Source organism: Saccharomyces eubayanus, chromosome VII, assembly GCF_001298625.1.
Source record: "Saccharomyces eubayanus strain FM1318 chromosome VII, whole genome shotgun sequence".
In the NCBI taxonomy this organism is placed as follows: domain Eukaryota; kingdom Fungi; phylum Ascomycota; class Saccharomycetes; order Saccharomycetales; family Saccharomycetaceae; genus Saccharomyces; species Saccharomyces eubayanus.
The window spans coordinates 371,809-391,646 of record NC_030982.1 but is presented as its reverse complement, the minus strand read 5'-3'; the positions used below and the strand labels follow the sequence as shown (position 1 = coordinate 391,646).

At 42.9% G+C, this 19,838-nt stretch overlaps 10 protein-coding genes across 10 annotated transcripts; 4 read left to right on the top strand and 6 right to left on the bottom strand.

Moving 5' to 3' along the window:
* Nucleotides 1-1,536: 1,536 nt before the first annotated feature.
* Nucleotides 1,537-2,280, top strand: DUO1 (Duo1p; the record flags this gene model as incomplete). Its single annotated transcript, XM_018365071.1, has 1 exon — nt 1,537-2,280. The coding sequence occupies one exon, from the start codon at nt 1,537-1,539 to the stop codon at nt 2,278-2,280; it is 744 nt and encodes a 247-aa protein (XP_018222171.1).
* Nucleotides 2,281-2,501: 221 nt separating this feature from the next.
* On the bottom strand, nt 2,502-6,038 carry PYC1 (pyruvate carboxylase 1; the record flags this gene model as incomplete). The annotated part of the gene is made up of 1 exon (XM_018365070.1): nt 2,502-6,038. One exon carries the CDS (start codon nt 6,036-6,038, stop codon nt 2,502-2,504), a length of 3,537 nt encoding a protein of 1,178 aa, XP_018222170.1.
* A 378-nt stretch (nt 6,039-6,416) lies between these two features.
* Nucleotides 6,417-7,715, bottom strand: PUS2 (pseudouridine synthase PUS2; the record flags this gene model as incomplete). Its single annotated transcript, XM_018365069.1, has 2 exons — nt 6,417-7,566; nt 7,642-7,715. The coding sequence occupies 2 exons, from the start codon at nt 7,713-7,715 to the stop codon at nt 6,417-6,419; spliced, it is 1,224 nt and encodes a 407-aa protein (XP_018222169.1).
* Nucleotides 7,716-7,872: 157 nt separating this feature from the next.
* On the top strand, nt 7,873-9,618 carry MRH4 (ATP-dependent RNA helicase; the record flags this gene model as incomplete). The annotated part of the gene is made up of 1 exon (XM_018365068.1): nt 7,873-9,618. The coding sequence occupies one exon, from the start codon at nt 7,873-7,875 to the stop codon at nt 9,616-9,618; it is 1,746 nt and encodes a 581-aa protein (XP_018222168.1).
* Nucleotides 9,619-9,880: 262 nt separating this feature from the next.
* ALG2 (GDP-Man:Man(1)GlcNAc(2)-PP-dolichol alpha-1,3-mannosyltransferase) lies at nt 9,881-11,395 on the top strand (the record flags this gene model as incomplete). Its single annotated transcript, XM_018365067.1, has 1 exon — nt 9,881-11,395. One exon carries the CDS (start codon nt 9,881-9,883, stop codon nt 11,393-11,395), a length of 1,515 nt encoding a protein of 504 aa, XP_018222167.1.
* Nucleotides 11,396-11,561: 166 nt separating this feature from the next.
* Nucleotides 11,562-13,724, bottom strand: SGF73 (deubiquitination module subunit SGF73; the record flags this gene model as incomplete). Its single annotated transcript, XM_018365066.1, has 1 exon — nt 11,562-13,724. One exon carries the CDS (start codon nt 13,722-13,724, stop codon nt 11,562-11,564), a length of 2,163 nt encoding a protein of 720 aa, XP_018222166.1.
* Nucleotides 13,725-14,082: 358 nt separating this feature from the next.
* On the bottom strand, nt 14,083-15,237 carry NPY1 (NAD(+) diphosphatase; the record flags this gene model as incomplete). Its single annotated transcript, XM_018365065.1, has 1 exon — nt 14,083-15,237. The coding sequence occupies one exon, from the start codon at nt 15,235-15,237 to the stop codon at nt 14,083-14,085; it is 1,155 nt and encodes a 384-aa protein (XP_018222165.1).
* Nucleotides 15,238-15,695: 458 nt separating this feature from the next.
* MNP1 (mitochondrial 54S ribosomal protein bL12m) lies at nt 15,696-16,307 on the bottom strand (the record flags this gene model as incomplete). The annotated part of the gene is made up of 1 exon (XM_018365064.1): nt 15,696-16,307. The coding sequence occupies one exon, from the start codon at nt 16,305-16,307 to the stop codon at nt 15,696-15,698; it is 612 nt and encodes a 203-aa protein (XP_018222164.1).
* A 249-nt stretch (nt 16,308-16,556) lies between these two features.
* RPB9 (DNA-directed RNA polymerase II core subunit RPB9) lies at nt 16,557-16,925 on the top strand (the record flags this gene model as incomplete). The annotated part of the gene is made up of 1 exon (XM_018365063.1): nt 16,557-16,925. The coding sequence occupies one exon, from the start codon at nt 16,557-16,559 to the stop codon at nt 16,923-16,925; it is 369 nt and encodes a 122-aa protein (XP_018222163.1).
* Nucleotides 16,926-17,362: 437 nt separating this feature from the next.
* On the bottom strand, nt 17,363-19,447 carry AFT1 (DNA-binding transcription factor AFT1; the record flags this gene model as incomplete). The annotated part of the gene is made up of 1 exon (XM_018365062.1): nt 17,363-19,447. The coding sequence occupies one exon, from the start codon at nt 19,445-19,447 to the stop codon at nt 17,363-17,365; it is 2,085 nt and encodes a 694-aa protein (XP_018222162.1).
* Nucleotides 19,448-19,838: the final 391 nt, after the last annotated feature.

Below are 19,838 nucleotides of genomic sequence, written 5' to 3'. Positions count from 1 at the left end.
TCGTAGATATAAATATATTGAATTTTGGATATCAACTTGTGACAACAAATGCACACCATTGCTAGAGTAATATATCGCGGACAGAATTATAACTCCATATTGGTCAAGCTCTAAATTCTTCTCAAGAGCCAACTTCTTGGTTTGGTACGCATATGATAATTCGTATACTAGCTGGTTGATTTCTTCTTTGGACTTGGTTATAGAGGTTTGGGAATCTGAGAGAACAACATCATATATACGTTTGGATTCCTCCAGACATTCCTCGAAAAGTTGCTTCACATCAACACCCAACGAAACAACATATTTGTAGTATTGATTGTATATGTTTCCGATTGGGGTACTATCTTCACTTGTATCAGTTTTCTTATCCATCAGGTTGTTACAGTATACTTTATCAATATTCCCTGGTGTTTTCTTCAGACAGTTTTCGATTGCAAGCACACTTAGATTTGCTAATAGCTTTTTCTGCAAAATTGATTCATCTTTTGAGATTTTTTCAAGATCACTTGGATCAATACCATTAGTAAGGTTATTTGATGGCTGAGGGGCAACGTAGGTTACGCAAAAACTGTAAACTCTGCGTAAGATAAAGTACACATCATCCATGAATTCAATATTACTTTTCAAGTATTTGACAATTGCTGAAATTGCCATGGCCAGAAATTTTGATGGGTACAAAGTGTCAACGCGTTTCAACGTTGAACTCATAAGTTCGAATAGAGCGTAAATTTTCAAGTTAGGTATAAATTCCACTGAATCCTTGGCTGCATAAATCTCAGTCTTCAGACAAATATCCGCCATTTCATTATCATGATTTGTAGCTTCATCCTTAATAGAATCAAGTGAGTGTGCGGTCTCTTCATTAGATTTATCTTCTTCAGCCAAGTCTATACTAAGACTCGATACCAGTTCGCAAGCAATCAGTAGGCACTCTTTGGGGTTCCCATTCATAGCTAGCTCATAGAAGCAATTCATCACACTAGAAACAATGGGACTTAGCGCCAAATGCTTCTTTGCATCAACGTTCTTACTTGAAAAAAATTCCAATAAACTTTTTGGAAGATCCCAACCAATCTCTTTCACAACATCTGAATCCTCCTTCAACAATTCCAACAGGACCTCTAAATAGTGTTCTTTTTCTTTAAGGGAGTTTTCAGAGTTCACCTGCTTGTTATACATATCAATTATAGTTACTAAAGAGACAGAATCATCCCTCTCCTCATGAAACGCCCTTGTGAGACCGTCACAAATCGTTTCAACTGGCTGTTTCATGTTCGTTGGGCTTCCCTTCTTGATGGTAAAAGGACCTGGATTCCGTCTTTAGATAGATCATGATTTCCCATTCTTGGCAGAAAGACGTTTTTTGACTTCAGCGGAAATTGGTTTCATCAGTAGAACAAAGAAAAAAACAATAATAACAAAGACAAACAAACGCCAAACATGGACACTGAAAATATATAGGCCAATTACAAAATACAGGCTGGCGAGTTGACAGTTCACACAGAAAGCGAAGCAAAACGTAAATAACCTTTTAAGATGAGCGAGCAAAGTCAACTAGACGACTCTACCATAGACAAGCTAATTCCACAAATTTTCAATGAGATGAGATCTAATCTTAACAACACTACTAATAAATCTTCCAAAGGAACGCAAAATAATACAAATGATAACATGTTGGCCACGAACACTTTTATAAGGCCATATAACTCGGTCACGACACAGTCCTTACTCAAGGAATCCGAATCGCTTGATAAAATAACGGCAATGATACAAAATGTTACTGGTGCGTTAAAAAATAGCTTACCTGTATACGTTGATCAAGTACACGACGTTTGTAAGTCAACGAATTCTATCCTAGATTCGTGGATCAACATACATTCTCAAGCAGGCTACATCCACAAGTTGATGACTGACCAAACGTATTTGAAGATAATCAATGACAGGCTAAACAATGAGAAGACAAACACAAATGACGAAGAAGACAGTACGTTACACAACATGATCGCAATAAAGAAGAGGGAAGTTTTGAGTTTAAAACAAAAATTAGAAAACAAGAAAAGAGAGAAAGAGAATCTACCTTCCAAATCAACGAATCAAGGATCGAATCCAAGGTATGCCAGCCAACCTGGAAGAAGGCCAGTGTCTGCCAACGGAAATGGGAATAACAGTAGGGCGAAAAGGCCACACGTTCCCGCTTCAAAGAGGCCCAGCGGGATACCAAGGGTTACTAGCCGGTGGACAAAGCCCACCGCAAGTAGTTCGAGAAAGATGTTTCGTTAGATGGTTTTTTTAAAAAGCAGACTATCTGAAGAGCAAAATTAGATTGGTAGTTAAATAGTTAGAAGTAAAAAGGTATATCTAATAAATACTTTTTGTTTATTTTTTTGTTTTATTTAACTTTAGTCCTTAATTATGTATTATTGAATGTATGTCGTTGAAAAGAGAAATAAACAAATAAGGTTCGAATGAATATTTTACATTACAGGTGGGAACCGATGGGTTCAAGCCTTAGTCTCAGCGGGAATTTCATCTTCCAATAAGACCAACAAATCGGAAGAGTCCACATTTTCACCATCGGTGACAAAGACTTCTTTGACTTGGCCGTCTGATGGAGAAGAGATGATCATTTCCATTTTCATGGCACTCAAAACAGCTACTGGTTGACCCTTCTTTACCAAAGAGCCTTTATGAACTTTAACTTCCACAATGACACCTGCCATTGGTGAACCAATGTGCAATGGATCGTGGATGTCTGCCTTTGATTTGGTGACAGTTTCGATCTTCTGTGATCTATCAGCAACGCGGATTTTTCTCATTTCACCATTCAAGTCAAAGTAGACTTCCCTTTCACCGGTTTTCTTGTTTAAGTCACCGACAGCTTGTAACTTGATGATCAAAGTTTTACCTTGTTCGATGATAACTTCGATTTCTTCATCTGTATCTAGCGGAGACAAGAAACATTTGGTTGGTAGTACTGACAAGTCACCGTATTTCTCTTTCATCTTTTGGAAGTCTTCATAAACTCTTGGATACATATTGTAAGAGGCAACGTCACATTCGTCTACATCGCCAAATCTGTTTTGTAAATCTTCTCTAATTTTTTCCAGATCAAATGACTCTAACTCCAAACCTGGACGACATGTCAACTTTCTTCTCTTGTTTCTTAGCACATCAGATCTTAATGGTTCTGGGAATCCGCCGTATGGTTGACCGATCAAACCTTCAAAGAAGTCCATAACAGAATCAGGGAAATCCAAAGAGTTAGCTAGACGTTTGACGTCATCTGAGTTTAGCTTGTTTGAAACCATGAATTGGGCCAAGTCACCAACAACCTTGGAAGTTGGTGTGACCTTAACGATATCGCCTAGCAGGTAGTTAGCTTCTCTGTAGGCTCTCTTAGTTTCGGCCCATTGTTCACCAAGACCCAATTGTTGAGCTTGGAATAACAAGTTGGTCAATTGACCACCTGGAATTTCATGTTGGTAAACTTCTGGATCTGGACCCTTCAAATCAGCTTCAAAGCACGAATATAGCAATCTCATTTCTGCCCAGTAGGCGTCTAATTCACGGACTTGTTCAACGTTGATACCAGTGTCAATGTTACCTTCCAAAGAAGCTAGCAAAGCGTTGATGGATGGTTGGGAGGTCAAACCAGACATCGAGTTGATGGCTACATCAACAACATCGGCACCTGCAAGCGCACATGCAGCCATAGATGCAACAGCTGTACCAGCCGAATCATGTGTATGGACATGGATTGGAAGATCAGGGTATTTAGCCCTAATAGATCCTATCAACAGTTTAGCGGCGGCTGGCTTCATGGTTCCTGCCATATCCTTGATACCTAAGATATGAGTACCCATTTGAACGATTTTTTCAGTAATCTCCAAATAGTAGTCCAGGTTATATTTCTTACCTGGTTGAAGCATATCACCGGAGAAGCAGACTGTGGCTTCCACGACACCACCGGCCTTCTTGACGGCATCTACACCGACCTTTAGTTGGTCCAAGTCATTCAAGGCATCGAAGACTCTGAAGATGTCAACACCGTTGTCCTTGGCTTGCTTGACGAAATGGTCAATGGCGTTATCTGGTAAGGAGGAGTAGGCGACACCGTTGGCACCACGCAACAACATTTGGAATGGAATGTTGGGCACCAAGGTTCTTAATTTTCTTAAACGTTCCCATGGATCTTCATGCAAGAATCTCATAGCGACATCAAAAGTGGCACCACCCCAACATTCTAAAGCAAAGGCGCCTGCTAGAGCATGGGCGGTAGTTGGAGCGATTGTGGCCAGATCATGGGTTCTGACTCTTGTGGCCAACAAGGATTGATGAGCGTCTCTCCAAGTGGTATCCATCAATAGGGTACCGCTGAATTGTCTTACTTGTTTGGCAAACTCAGCTGGTCCCTTTTCCAGTAGCACTTGTCTCCATCCGGAAGGTGGAGCAGTCTTCACAACGTCGATAACGTTGCCCTTAGAATCGTGTATGTGAGGGACACTAGGGTTCGACTTCAACTTGGGCAAACCAATTTGGCCCTTTATAGAGGAACCATTGACAGCCAAATCAGCTAGATAGTGCAGCAACTTTTGGGCTCTGTTTTTGGAAGAGACCATTTGGAACAGTTGCGGGGTATCATCGATGAACGTTGTCCAGTAGCTACCGTCAATGAAAACCGGGTGTGTCAAAAGGGTCAAAAGGAAGGGAATGTTGGTCTTGACACCTCTGATTCTGAATTCGATCAAGGCACGGATCATTTTTCTACGAACGATTTCGTAAGTGGAACCGGAACATGAACATTTGACCAGCATGGAATCGTAATGGGGCGAGATGATTGTCCCCGCGTAGGCATTACCACCGTCCAGTCTGACACCGTTACCACCGGCGGAGCGGTAGACTTCTATTCTACCGGTGTCGGGTTGGAAATTCTTGGCAGGGTCTTCTGTAGTGATACGACATTGGATGGCAAAGCCACGGGTGGTGATCTTGTCTTGAAACAAGCCCAGTTGGGGCAAAGAGGCACCGGCCGCGATTTGGATCTGGGCGGCTACAATGTCTATGCCTGTGATTTCTTCGGTGATGGTGTGCTCGACTTGGATTCTTGGGTTGATTTCGATGAAATAATGTCTGTTTTGGTTGTCGACCAAGAACTCGGCAGTACCGGCGTTTCTGTAGCCACATTCCTTTGCCAACCTAACAGCGTCTGTGAGAATGGCGTCACGGACTTCGCGAGGCAAGGTCTTTGCTGGAGCGACTTCAACCACCTTCTGGTGTCTTCTTTGCACGGAACAGTCTCTTTCGAAAAGATGAACCACGTTACCGTGGTTATCGGCCAGCAATTGGACTTCGATATGTTTTGGCCTGTCCAGGAATCTCTCCACGAAACAGGTACCGTTGCCGAAGGCGGTGCGGGCCTCGGATGTGGCACGCTGGAACGCATCGCCAACGTCGTCACCTTCTCTCACCACTCTCATACCTCTACCACCACCGCCAAAGGCGGCCTTGATGATGACGGGGTAGCCATATTTATCGACGAAGTCCTGTGCTTCTTGCACGGTCTCGATGGGGCCCGGAGTACCGGGGACGGTGGGCACATGGGCCTTCGCAGCCAGGTTTCTGGCGGAGACCTTGTCTCCCACGGAGTCAATGACTTCCGCTGGTGGGCCAATCCACGTGATGCCTGCCTTCGCCACTTTGTCGGCAAATTCCGAGTTTTCAGACAAGAACCCATAACCTGGATGGATAAAATCCACTTGGTGTCTCTGGGCAATCGAGATAATCTCATCAATGGCCAAGTAAGCGCCCACGGGGGTATACTGGCCCGCTTCACCAATCACATATGCTTCGTCCGCCTTTTGCTTGTGTGTGGAGAGACGATCTTCATGCGAGTATATAGCTACGGTCTGCATGGACAGTTCATGAGCAGTACGGAAGATTCTAATGGGGATTTCTCCTCTGTTGGCCACCAGGATCTTATTTTTCTCACCCAAGAGATTAAAGTTATCTCTTAGGCCAGCGAATTTCATTTGCGACATTATCTAAGGTGGATAGAAGAGGAACCTTTTCGTTGTCTGTATTAAAATATCCTATTATTTCGAAAACCGGATCCGATCTTTACCGAAATACGTGATTATATATTTAGTATATCTATATATACTTATATACGCCGGGAGTCACCTTCCGGGCATGACCCACTCGCCTAAGATTAACTTCGAGAGAGCATGATTGTTCGCTATCGCGGCGAAATTTTTGCCACCTGACCCGACACCGTATGCGAACGACCCGGGACCCGGAACGCTTGCTGCGGCGAAAGAGCATAGCTTTCCCGAGTGATGCGGGATGACGACACGCACTAGTGGGGCGGTCATGCCCACGCGGAAATGGCGCGCGGGTCTACCCGCGACGCTGGGCGGCTAGATTAGCGGCGCGGCCAGACGATTAGTGCGTCGTACAAAGTGGCAAAACACGTGACGCTGCGTTTCTTCGCGCGCCACCGCAGTGTAGATCTGGCATTCCCGGAAGCGGCGCATGTGCTCGACGGCCTCGCTGTCCGGGCGAATTTCGCGGTACAACAGCCGGCGCAGCTTGCTGTTGTACTGCGCGAACACGGGACCCTCCAGCAGCAGGCCTGCAGCGGGAGCCCTCGGGATGTGTTTCCTTGTCGCGGCGACGAGGTGGTCGCGCACGACACTGGGCGGCAACTGACAGCGAGCGACCAGCACCGCAAGTGCCACCATCCGCCGGATCTGGTGCAGCATGAACGACTGGCCGTGGATCCGCACGCTTGTCCACTGCGGTGCGGCCGGTGCTACTACGACTTCCTTGATGTACCGCTTGGCGCTCGGATCAGCGGCAAGCTTGCCCGTGGTGAAATTGTGGAAGTTGTGCGTACCCACGTACTGCTGCATCGCGGCCTCGAGAGCGAGCAGCTTTGCTCTCGGCGGGCGGTAGCCGCCGAGGGTGGTGCTCAAGAGATCCACGTAGTCGCGCGTCAAAGGCTCGTCCTCATCTGGTTGCGCGCCGAATCTGTCTCGCACCTGCCCCCCAAATGCATCCCACACGTCCTGCGAACCGTCGTCGCAGTAACATCCCCCCACGTTTTGATGCAAGGCAGAGCCCTGTGGAGGCCCCACGAGCACAAAGTCCGGGATCAAGTATTCGTACCAGCGGGAGTCGCATGCCGAGCGGGCGTTGAACTTCTTATTGGTCGGCTGGATACCCCACACGCGGATCTCGGGCGGCAGTGCGGCGTTCAGTCTCGCAACCGTGTCTTGCTGCAGTGAGATCTTCAGCGACAACAGGTTTACCACGGCATGCACGCCCTTGTCTGTTCTTGCCGCGGCCATGAATGAGTTTTTCTTCGGCGACGTCGAGTTGTGCTCAGAAATGGCGCCCACGTCGAATAGCTTGGCGAGTATCTCGCCCTCGATGGTTTTGTGCGGGGGGTTGTACTGCATTCCGTAGTATCCGCCCCCACGGTAGCCGACAAGCATAGCGACCTTGTGCTTGCTGGGCCTCCTCTTGACCGCGGGCGTGGGCGCACTCTCTTTGCTTGTGCTTGTGCTGGTGCTGGTGTAGGGTGGTCTGTTAGTAAACTGTGTTGCTTTCATCAATGAATGTATGCACACTCATACGTACGAGTATGTCGCTATTCTTTGCGGCCCGAATCTCGGCCGCAAACGGGAGCATGCCCTTACTGCGACGGTTTTCATTGACTTGTTTTGGCCGGTTTGTGCTTCCCAGTACTAGCGCTGTGCAAGTGAGTACCCTATACCGCACACACTTTTGCTCGACTTTATCTAGGCGGTTTTCATATCGCTTTGTACGAGGCAGTGCATTTCAACTATAGTGATATACCTGAGCTGGGCGATGGTTAACAACGGCTTCAGTGCAGCTTCCCAGCTTAAAACAAAGCTGATAAGCCCAATGGCACTTGTATTTAATTTAGCGGCTTTGCCACGATGGAGTAGTCCCGTTGTGCTTAGGATGGGGCTGCGCTCTTATGCTGGGGGCCCCAGAACAAAGCATAAAAAGTTCTCCCCACAGCCTCCAGTGCCCGCAAGCAATGGTAACAAGAACAGGAAACAGAATAAAAGGGGCAGGAAGAATGATGCCAAGGCCAAGACTGAACAGGCGTTTAACTTTGGTCAGTACGGAGGGTTGAAAAAAGACGTCGACGTCGACGTTAATACGACCGGTAAACTCATTCAGAAAATATCAAATTTCGACCAATTGCTCATATTGCCATCTGTCAGGGATGCTATGAAAGAAATCATCTCTAAGGAGTCGTTGAAAATCCAGGACAACAACACTAAAAACACCAGCGAGAACATCATACCGAGTCCCATCCAAGCGGTGGCCATTAAGAAAATCTCCAAGACTTTGATGAGCCCCAAATTACAACTGCATGCCATCGCTGCAGAAACCGGCTCAGGCAAGACCATGGCCTACTTGATACCTTTGATAGATTATTTGAAGAGACAGGAGCTGGAAACGCCGGAACTGTGGGAGACACTCAAAGAAAAAGCTTTGATCAGGTCCATTATACTAGTGCCCACGCACGAATTAGTGGACCAAGTGTATGAAACCGTCTCCAAGACAAACTCCTCATTGGGGCTGAACTCCTTCAAATGGGACAAGACCACCTCGTACCGCGACCTATTGGACCACATCAAAAACAGAATAGACATTCTGGTCACCACTCCGGCAAAGCTACTGAACCTGTTCAGCATTAGGATGATCTCTAGGCCCGACAAAATTCTGTCCAAAGTGGGGTTTGTGGTATTAGATGAAGCTGACACCCTTTTGGATAGATCCTGGCTTGAAGAAACCCACTCCGCCATAAAGAAAATCCCCAACATCAATCACCTTATCTTTTGCTCCGCCACCATTCCTCAAGAATTCAACAAGACAATGCAAAGACTTTTCCCCACGGTGGTCCCCATCATGACACCTAGATTGCATAAACTGCCGTTCGGTCTGGATTTTAAAGTTATAAACTCTGCATTGAGCCCCTTCAAGGGTTCCAAGATTAAGGCGTTGGCGCAAACTCTCTACGCCATTTCCAACGATGACACTGAACCCGGGTTTGAGAAAAGATGTGTTATCTTTGTCAATGAGAAAAAGGACGTCCCTGAAATCATCGATACTTTAAATAGCAAGTTCGGACATAATGCCGTTGGTCTAACTGGTGATGATACAACCGAAGAAAGATCTGAAAAAATCACTCCCTTTCTGTCTTCACCAAGACCAATCTCGCAGTTAAGGCCTCCAGAGCCATCTCCAGAGCCCCCCTTGAAGCGACTGGAAATTCCTGATTCCAACATCGTCATTGGTGAATTGAAAAAGGCAAATTCAGATGCCATTATACCCAAAAAGAAGTCCCTGCACGTGCTTGTAGCTACAGACCTAATGGCCAGAGGCCTCAACTTCAAAGGCGTACGGAACGTTGTTCTCTACGACGTGCCGAAAACATCCATCGATCTGATACACAGAGTGGGCAGAACTGCTCGAATGAAACAAGGTGGTCGTGTGTTCATGCTGATTGACAATAGGACAAAATCTTGGGCTAAAGCCCTTCCAAAAATTATCAAGAAACACCAAAGGTTATCGTAAGGAAACGTCTATACTTGTAAATACCCATCATCACATATATAAAGGCAACCGCAGCCATAGATACAATAATATATAAATCGAATGCTTGTATTTTTTGCTTTGTTTTCGTCAAGAAATATATACATACTGAACAGGGTAGAGAGTGCGCGAACAAAAAAAACTGTATACATTATTTATAGCTTAATAAGCCACTTTCGAAGACATAAGCAAAGATACTTTGACTGCGGAACTTGAAGCAAATAATCAAAAATCGATAAGCAGGATGAGTGGTAACGATAGAAAGATCAAGATAGCTTTCATTCACCCGGATCTTGGTATCGGCGGTGCAGAAAGGTTAGTTGTCGATGCCGCGTTGGGTTTGCAACAGCAAGGTCATAACGTCACCATTTACACCAGCCATTGTGACAAATCACATTGTTTTGAAGAAATCAAAAGCGGTCAATTGAAAGTCGAGGTCTATGGTGATTTCTTGCCAACACACTTTCTAGGCCGTTTCTTTATTGTTTTTGCCACAATCAGACAACTTTATTTAGTAATGCAATTAATCTTTAACAAAAAAGTGAATGCCTACCAACTATTTATAATCGATCAGTTATCGACATGCATCCCACTTTTGCATATGTTTAGTTCTGCCACTTTGATGTTTTATTGCCATTTCCCTGATCAATTATTGGCTCAAAGAACTGGGTTATTGAAGAAATTATATAGACTTCCATTTGATCTAATAGAACAGTTTTCAATAAGCGCTGCGGATACTGTCGTCGTGAATTCAAATTTCACAAAGAACACCTATCACAAAACATTCAACTTTTTATCCAATGATCCAGATGTTATTTATCCATGTGTAGATTTATCACCCATGGAAATAGAAGGTATTGATAAAGAATTCATCAAGACTATACTAAATGAAGGTGATAGATTCTATTTGAGTATAAACCGTTTTGAAAAGAAAAAGGATATTGCGTTGGCCATAAAGGCCTTTGCACTATCTGAAGACCAAAGTAATGAAAACGTTAAATTGGTTATTTGCGGTGGCTATGATGAAAGAGTCGCTGAAAATGTGGAATACCTTAAGGAACTGCAAGGTTTGGCCGACGAATATGAGTTGTCTCACACAACCGTGTATTACCAAGAAATAAAGCGCGCTTCTGATTTAGAATCATTCAAAGCCAGCCATACAAAAATCATATTTTTGACCTCCATTTCATCATCCTTGAAGGACTTATTGTTGGAAAAAACAGACATGTTATTGTATACACCTGCATATGAACATTTTGGTATAGTCCCGTTAGAAGCAATGAAATTGGGGAAGCCAGTACTGGCTGTAAATAATGGCGGTCCATTGGAGACTATCGAGCCGTATGTCGCTGGCGAAAATGAAGCACACGCCACGGGGTGGCTAAAGCCTGCTGTTCCCATTCAATGGGCTACTGCCATTGACCAAAGCAGGCAGGTTTTGAAAAATGACAAGGTGGACTTCAAGAAGAATGGTCCATTGAGAGTTAAAAAATACTTTTCTAGAGAAGCAATGACCCAGTCATTTGAAGAAAACATTGATAAAGTCATATGGAAGGAAAAGAAATATTACCCTTGGGAAGTGCTTGGAGTTTCGCTCTTTAACTTCCTCTTGCACATGTCATTTATAAGGATTTTCCCTAATGATCCATGGCCCTTCCTGGTTATGGCTGCCGTTATGGTCCTTTATTTTAAGAACTACTTATGGGGTATTTACTGGGGGTTTATATTTGCTTTGTCATACCCTTATGAAGAAGTGTAATGCTTAGATAGATAATGTATAACTATGACAAGAAATGTGTGAAAAAAGAAAGAAAAAGTATAATGCTGATTTCCAAAGTATGTCCATATGTTTATACGCTACTACTTGTATCAATGATAACTTAATACATACACTGTAAAAAATACTAAAGAACATAGTTAATTGATCAATTTACTCTGCCATTATAGGGATTTATGGTGTTTCCAATACCTACTTCGATTCTACCACTATTATTAGAGCCGTTGATACCAGTGGAGACGCCTTGCCCCGAAGTATTAGTATTGTTCATACCAGAAGGAGACTGCATACCGTTTACGCTAGTACTAGGAGAACCCATGGATGTTTTCATCATCATCAAATTGTTGTTACTATTGTTATTGTTATTGTTATTATTTGGTAAGTAGCTATCTTGATTCGATTCTTGCATTAGCTTGGTAGCATTGGCCAGATATGAGGCAGCTGCTTCAAACTTTTGTTGTTGAAGTTGCTGTTGTCGTAGTTTTTGTTGTTGGGATTGGATCTCTTGTGGTGTCAGACCTGTATCCTGAAGCTTCTGTTGTTGCTGTTGCTGTTGCTGTTGCTGTTGCTGTTGCTGTTGCTGCTGGATTTGCTGTTGTTGCTGTTGCTGCTGTTGTTGCTGTTGTTGCTGTTGCTGCTGTTGTTGCTGTTGTTGCTGTTGCTGTTGCTGTTGCTGCTGGATTTGCTGCTGCTGCTGAACTTGTTTGTTGACCATATTCGCATTAAACGGCGAATTCCCTGCCCCATTCGGGAATTGATTGGACCCCATTGCCATACCTTGGTTTTGCGGCTGAGTATTAGCCTGAGCCTGAGTCTGAGCTAATTGCTGCTGCTGCTGCTGTTGAGAAAGAAGTTGCGCCTGTAAGGCTCGCTGCTGCTGTAATCTTTGAATTTGTTTCGGATTGAGATTTTGGTTTGATATCTGGCTCATCGGTTGAGGCGTTCTAACACGAAATTTGTAATCTGTTGTTCTGTCCAAATCCAAACATCCAACACGAGAATGAATGGCCCCATATCCTGGGGAAGTATATCCCGGCTTCACAGAAAAGGAGGAGGCAAACATCTCTCTCATTCTAAAGTACTTAGTTCTGTATCTGACTGAAGATACTACTGTTGACTCTAATGGCAATGGAAAAGATCGGGATACACCGTTTAGTACCTGTGTGGTCTCTTCTTCAGGGGTCAGGTTGATATGACCTATTTCGTTGCTGCTGTTACTGTTGTGAGACGAATTTTTGTTACCATTTTTAGCAAACTTTCCACCATTAACGTTTCTTTGTTTCGACCTCTGACCTTGCTTCTGATGTTGGGTGTGCTTCTTCTGCTCTTTCTGTATTTGCTTTTGTAATTTTTGTAATTCTTGTTGCTTAGCACGCTTCTCAGCTGCTGCACCAATTTTTGTTTGATGTTCTCTATGATAATCGGCCAGCAAGACATCATAGGGTTTGATACGACCAGGAACGGCCCTCTTCGCACCCATCGAATGAGATTTGCATGTCAACGAACGGGCGCAATAGCCACCTTCCGGTAATTCTACACCACATTGCTTGTTAAAGTCGATCAAGTGCTTTTCAGTAGGATTTCTTTGTTTGACCTTCTTTTGTTTTTTTGTAGAAGAACCGGAGGCCTGAGGAGTTCCTGTTTTGGATCTCTTTGTATCTGTACCAGGCGTGTTAGCTGAATCCATAGATGTCGATCTCTTTAGAGGGTTAAAAGAAGAGTCGCCTTTCTTATAGTTGTTACCGTTGGCATTAAGACTGTTGGGGTTCTCATCGTCATCGTCGTCATCGTCATCATCATCATCATCGTCGTCGTCGTCATCATCGTCATCGTCATCATCATCATCGTCGTCATCGTTGTCATCGTCATCATCATCGTCATCATCATCATCATCATCGTTATTATTTACCCCAGTAGATTCTGTTTCATTGTGCATAGTCTCATTGGTGCTTTCATCTTTAAGTTCTGTATTCTCACCTTTGGTGTTATTCTTTCCAGAAACTCCGGTACAATGATTTTCCAGGTGATCCACAATTGCTGTCAAAGCTAACGGTTTCCCACATTTCTCACACACTCTAAATTGAATTGGCGCATCTAGAGAATTTTCAATAAGCTGGGCATTCGGGTTGAAGTATTTTTTTAAAGTTTCCCGGTTCATATGATTATACTGTAAGGGTGTGTCCTTTGCTGACGATATTAAACTTTTCCACGAATCGTGAGAGGAACCGTTTTCCTGGGAAAGAGAATATTCATTTATAATCTTTGGTTTGATCTCCTTAATTACTGCATCCTTCGACCTCATTTCAGCCATGTGTGTGCTTTTCTGTACTTTTCTTCTTTGTTTACTATTATTATTCTTCTTTTTGATGTATACCGTCTTTGATAAAATTCACCACAAGTATGCGATGCTGAAATTCAAAAATATTCCCAAATAGTAATTTAAAGGTCCTTTCAAAGATGCTAACAATTGTCGGTGTGCTCTTCGGCTCTTCTTTCCTCTGTTCGTAGTGACACTTGTCGTTGAGTGGCTCGTATTATGAATTTAGACCTTCTATATTTCAATGGAAGCTTTATGACGAGCGAGTCGAAAGTTCGGGTAACAAAAAATAACAAACCTATGTCACTAATATTCCACTCTATGAATGTCTATATAATAGATATGGAATACACTACAAATGGCTTGCTGCGGCCGTGCGGAGTCTTTTATAGTTCTCGCAGACTTGCTTGATCAATTGGTGGGCAATAGTGGTGCTTCCGGGCAAATTGGTGCCATTTTTGAATGGAACACGGATCCCACCAGTATAATCATCCAGAGCTTGAATGATTTCTGTTGTCTCAAACCACTGGGCATCCAACAATTCATCGTCATGATTTAGATTGATGACCTCATTGTGGAAGTTGAATTCGACAATACCCAGACAGCCGATCATCAAGCTACAAGGGTAGGGCCAAGGCTGTGAGCGGACTATGTCCACATTTTTGCATGATATGCCTGTTTCTTCCCATATTTCTCTGACACAGGCTTCCTCAATGGTCTCAGAAGGCTCCATAAATCCTGCAATTGTGGAATACAACACAAAATCTCCATATCTTTTCTTAGATCTTGCGAGACAACATTTAGAGTAGTCCGAGTTGGTCATGGCTATAATAACTGTTGGATCTGTTCTTGGGAAACACACGTTATTGACACGCGCATCTCTCACATTGCAGTGTAGGCTTTTGTTTTCGTTGGAACATTGAAGCTTGGTGCCTGCGTCCACTGGAAACAGTTTAGATCCACAACCGGGGCAAAACTTGTACTTGGCTAGCCAATCTAGGTACATTCTTCCTTGTGAATATAGTGAGGCATCAGCATTTGTTTGCTCAAAGATGTGGTCTCTGGTCATCTGCGGGAAGGAAAAGATTGACTCGAAATCTGCCTTCTTAAATAAGGTGTTGTCTGTAACACGGATATCTAATCCAAAGTAAGGTGTTCCTTTGTAGGCGATATTGGACCATTCAAAATTAAAAGTAGAATCTGTCTCTTCTAGCAGACCTAAAAATGTCAAATTGATACCTGACTCATCACTTCTTGACCGAGTTGAGTTCAAAAGAGTGGTATATGCAGGAATTACAGTAGACAGAATATTCTGGTAAGACTTCGTAGAGTAAGATAACTGTACCAAATTACCATTTTCAGGTGATATGAGCGCTTCCCCCTCAATAAATGGGATGAAAATGGTGGAGTCGTGGTTTAACGATTTCTTAACGAATTCCTTTGAGCATCTTAAGAAGGAAACTCGGTTTAAGACCTGCTGACCAAAAAAGGATACAGGGGTAGACATTCTATCAGCTGATGGGAGGTTCGAATTCAGAAGCAAAGAGGCCAAAAACTTAAATTTTCTCCTCTGTTTTTCTATGCTGCCTTGGTGTGCTTTTTTTTTATGTGATAGTGAATAAAATTTCAAAGGGATCAACCGCTTCCATAAAAAGTGGAGATTATTAATGAGTCACAGTTTATACGAAACGTATAAGATGCAAAGGTTAAGTTCACATGGATTGCATAATAGAACTTGGAATAGCAGTAAATGTGGAAAGAAAAATTACCATCTTTCTATATCTACATGGAATGAGGACGTAGCATAGTATAAATAAAAAGTAGGGACGGAAGGGCCATAAAAGAAGAATGAAGAGTTAAAAATATTTACATGGTATATAATAATATATTCGTTTTTTCTAGAAGAGAAACAGACTATTTTGATTAACATGATAGAGGGATTGGTACAAAATCAAAGTCGTGAAATCATTCCAAACTGACCTTAGCTCCTAAACCTTCCAAGGTTTTCTTGATCTTTTCAGCATCGTCCTTGGCTATGTTTTCTTTCAAGACCTTTGGAGCAGCCTCGACGAATTTTTTAGCTTCAACTAGTGAGAGACCTAGTAAACCTTTGACTTCTTTGATGACTTTAGCCTTGGTCTTTGCGTCGAAAGAATCCAACTTCACAGTGAACACAGTTTTGGCCTCCGGCTTGGCTTCTTCTTCAGCACCGGCACCTGCTTCACCAGCTGAGCCTGCTGCATTACCAGCACCGACACCGGCACCTCCTGCCATAAATCCGCCCATAGGCATGGACATCTCTGGGATGTTTAATGCAGTCTTCAATTCGGTAATCAAACTAGAGGTTTCCAAAAGAGTCAATTGTGAGATATCCTGAACAATTTTGGAAATTTTGGGGTCGACAGGTTTAGCCTCTGTAGCTGGGACGGTTGCCTTAGCGTCATCCTTAGACAATGGTGCAGTTGTAGTCGTGGAGTTAAAACGGGTTGTGATGGTGATTGGGGTGGTTAACGCTGGTGTAATGCGCGTTTTCATCCAGATAGAGGAGGATCTCTTCGCTAGTATACGTAGGGACATGCTGTGTGCTTGTGTGACTGGTCTTGTTTGTTGCTAACGGGCTGCTTGTCCTGCTCCTTCTGGGCTTTGCCATGTTCTTGTCTGCCATAGTTTGAGTTGTTTTATTAGATTTGCGGGAGGGTGCGGGTAAGCAGAAAATTTTTGTTTTGATGAACAGTGTTAAGGAATAGAGTTGAAAGGAATCAAGAGTAGGTGGGTAGAGTTGGCAGGCAAGCAGAAGGAGCAAGTGAAGAACTCGGGAGTGCCGCTATGACTACATTTAGATTTTGCCGTGACTGCAACAATATGTTGTACCCTCGTGAAGACAAGGAGAACAATAGGCTGTTATTCGAATGCAGAACATGTTCTTATGTGGAAGAAGCGGGCAGCCCATTGGTGTACAGGCATGAACTGATCACGAACATTGGTGAGACTGCGGGCGTAGTGCAAGACATTGGTTCTGATCCGACGCTTCCGAGATCTGATAGGGAATGTCCTAAATGCCACTCTCGTGAAAACGTGTTTTTCCAATCGCAGCAAAGAAGAAAGGACACTTCTATGGTTTTATTCTTTGTGTGTTTGTCTTGCTCGCATATATTTACTTCTGATCAAAAGAATACAAGAACGCAATTTTCGTGAGTATCAGGGAACTTATAAATCTAAGGGAGATGAGGTCTTTTCTACACATATTCTAGGTGTATAGGAGAGCGTTACTGTTTCGTGCAAACACAAACTATTACCGAGTTAGTAAGATAGAATAGTAGGGGAAGGACACAAGAATTCTGATCCTCGAATTGATATATGTAATATAATAAGAACGACTTTTTTTTCGTAACAAAAATAAACAAAAGAATGTAAATTATTGTTCTCTTTCTCTCTTTCTTTTCCTAAGGTCACAACCCGGATATATATGCTTATAGGCCCAATATACATACATACATATACACACACATATATATATATATATATATATGTATGTATATATACAATTAAACGAAGGAAAAAAAAGATCACGAAAACGTAAATGAAATTCATTGAAACTTGGAAAAATCTATGAAATTCGAAGCGGTCAAATATTAATCTTCTCGTTTCACGTATTTCAATTCGCCGTTAATCATCTTAATGTCATTGAATTCCTCCAATAGTGTATTTCCCATCATTTCAAGCGTTTCGTGTGTTTGTACCTCTTTTCGTACTTCTTGATGCTGGTTGTGGTGATGATCGTGGTGATCATGACTATGGGGATATTCCTGCTGCCGCTGTTGCTGTTGTTGCTGGGGCAGCTGCAGCTGCAGTTCATGTTGCTGGTGTCGTATTTGAGGTTGATTCGGCATTAGATGATTATAGTTTTCATGCTGAAAATCTACAGGATGGTGAGTACCGTGGGGGCTATTTTGTAAGAACTTTAATTCGTCCAAAATTCTGGTCGAAGGGTTATCTATCAGAGTTTCCTGTTTGAGAAGTGAGTTGCTCAGGTCAGTAATGTTATGGTGGATGTTTAATGAATGCGAAATATCGTTTGAAGTATTGGCGGCATGATTCGCGGCGTCAAAATGTGTCAAATACTGCAAGATGTACTCGTTCTGTTCTTGCGAACTATTGGCAAATCTATCGATACTATCTTGACTTTCCAGACGCGTGTGATCTGGAACATGATGAGCAGGGGGGGCATTATTAAGAATTTGACTGAAATCGCCTTCCGAATTCAAATATGGAGAATGAACGAAATCATCCGATTCTACTTCAAAATCATTGTTTGTGTTTGTAGTCAATGGAGAAAAGAGTATCGAGGAACAATCATCCAATTGGTCGAAGACTTGTCTTGGATGAGTGGGCCCACTGTGGGGGTGTGACGGTTTGGTGAAAATATTTGTGAAATCGATCTCGTTTAAATTGGTGACAGTATTCGGCTTAAAATCAGAAGTCGGTAATGGTAATATTTCGTTTAAATTGAATGGATCGTCAATATATCCCGAAAATGCTGTAGATGAATGCTGTGAAGATGTTGGGGTGCCCGTCTTATGTAGTCTTGATTTCGTAGTGAGGAAGTTCTGCATGGTCGTTCTTTTCAATAGTGTATCCTTATTCTTGGATTGGCTTCTTGGCTTCCTTATATTGTTAGTATTGACATTACCAGTGTTATTTACAGGGGGTAAGCACGGTCTTTTCGATGCACTCAAAGGATCGAGAGACACTGATGATACACTTGAAGAAGATGCAGACGAAGACGATTTGCTGTTAGTAGGCAAGACAACGTTAAAACTTTGAATTTCATTCGTTAAACCACAGTCACAAGGTATTGTAGCTGTCGGAATGGGTAAGTTGGCCAACGTTCTATACTCCAGTTCGTCAAATTTCTTGATCGCATCCAGATCATTGTCTTTCCTTAATTTTTCTTTGAATTTTTTGTACTCTTCAGAATCAGGGTTGAACTTCAACGGATGCGAATGGTTGCTATTCATTACTACAATACTCCATCTTTTCCTCTTCAATGAATAAGTGGCTCGTACCCTGAAGGGGCAGTTATTGAACCTTGAGACACACCTTTTCTTCTTTGGCTTTCCGGAAGATGTTAGTTCGGGCGACGATCGAGCCCCGTTACTTGATACTATAAAGTTCGAGCTGCTTGTATTTTCGAATTCATCGTCATTGACCTGCAATTTCTCCTCTTCTTGGTCCTGTTCGTTAGACTTATCTTTTCTTTTCCTCCTTGTGTTTCTTCCCCTTTTAGCAGCTTTACATTTGAAGACAACTTTAAAGGTATCCGATCTTTCTATCACAAGCTCTATCCCTTGAGGATAGAAGATTTTTTGTAACCAAGGCTTGATGTCGGCTTTATCTTTAAAATTGGGCACTGGATCTAGATGAACCAAATTATTCTGATTCAGTTTTTCTGGCTGATTGCCATGCTCTGCAGCTTCCGTAGGGGATGCAGATGTATGAATATGGAAATCGCCATTTGGGGAGGACGGGTTCTTGAAATTTAGAGACACCATCGAAGACGGCACAGGGGATGGATTTACATCTGTGTGATTTTCGTTGTGATTGTTTACATACTCGCCGGCAGTTTTGGGCAGCGGATATATGAAGGATGCTGAATTGTTGTCAGTCGAGTCAATGGGAGACAGGTGTTCTATGTGGCCCGGGTTGAATCCCTCCATTGTAGTATATGTCTATTATTTTCTGTTCTATAATAGTATAGTTCTTGGAATTGTATAAAGGCCCACTTTCGTAGAGCATGAATTGTAATCTATCACTACCAGCTATTTTACTATAAGTCGCCTTATTCTTTCCCAGTTCCTATGGAGTTACTCTTTTGCTAGGGAGTTTCTTTCACTCTAAGGGATTTTCTCGATGACAACAAAGGAACGTGTCAAATATTGTTTTTGTATCTGTAAAAGAATATTAAATCACTATTACAAGATTGGCGCTTTGCCCTCTCTTATTCCTATTGGGTCGTACTGTCTTCGCTTAGATCTCGATCTGTGGCACCTGAATGTGGCTAAGTCTCTCCTTGCTTGGCAAATCTGAAAAATAGAGCTTCGAGCACGC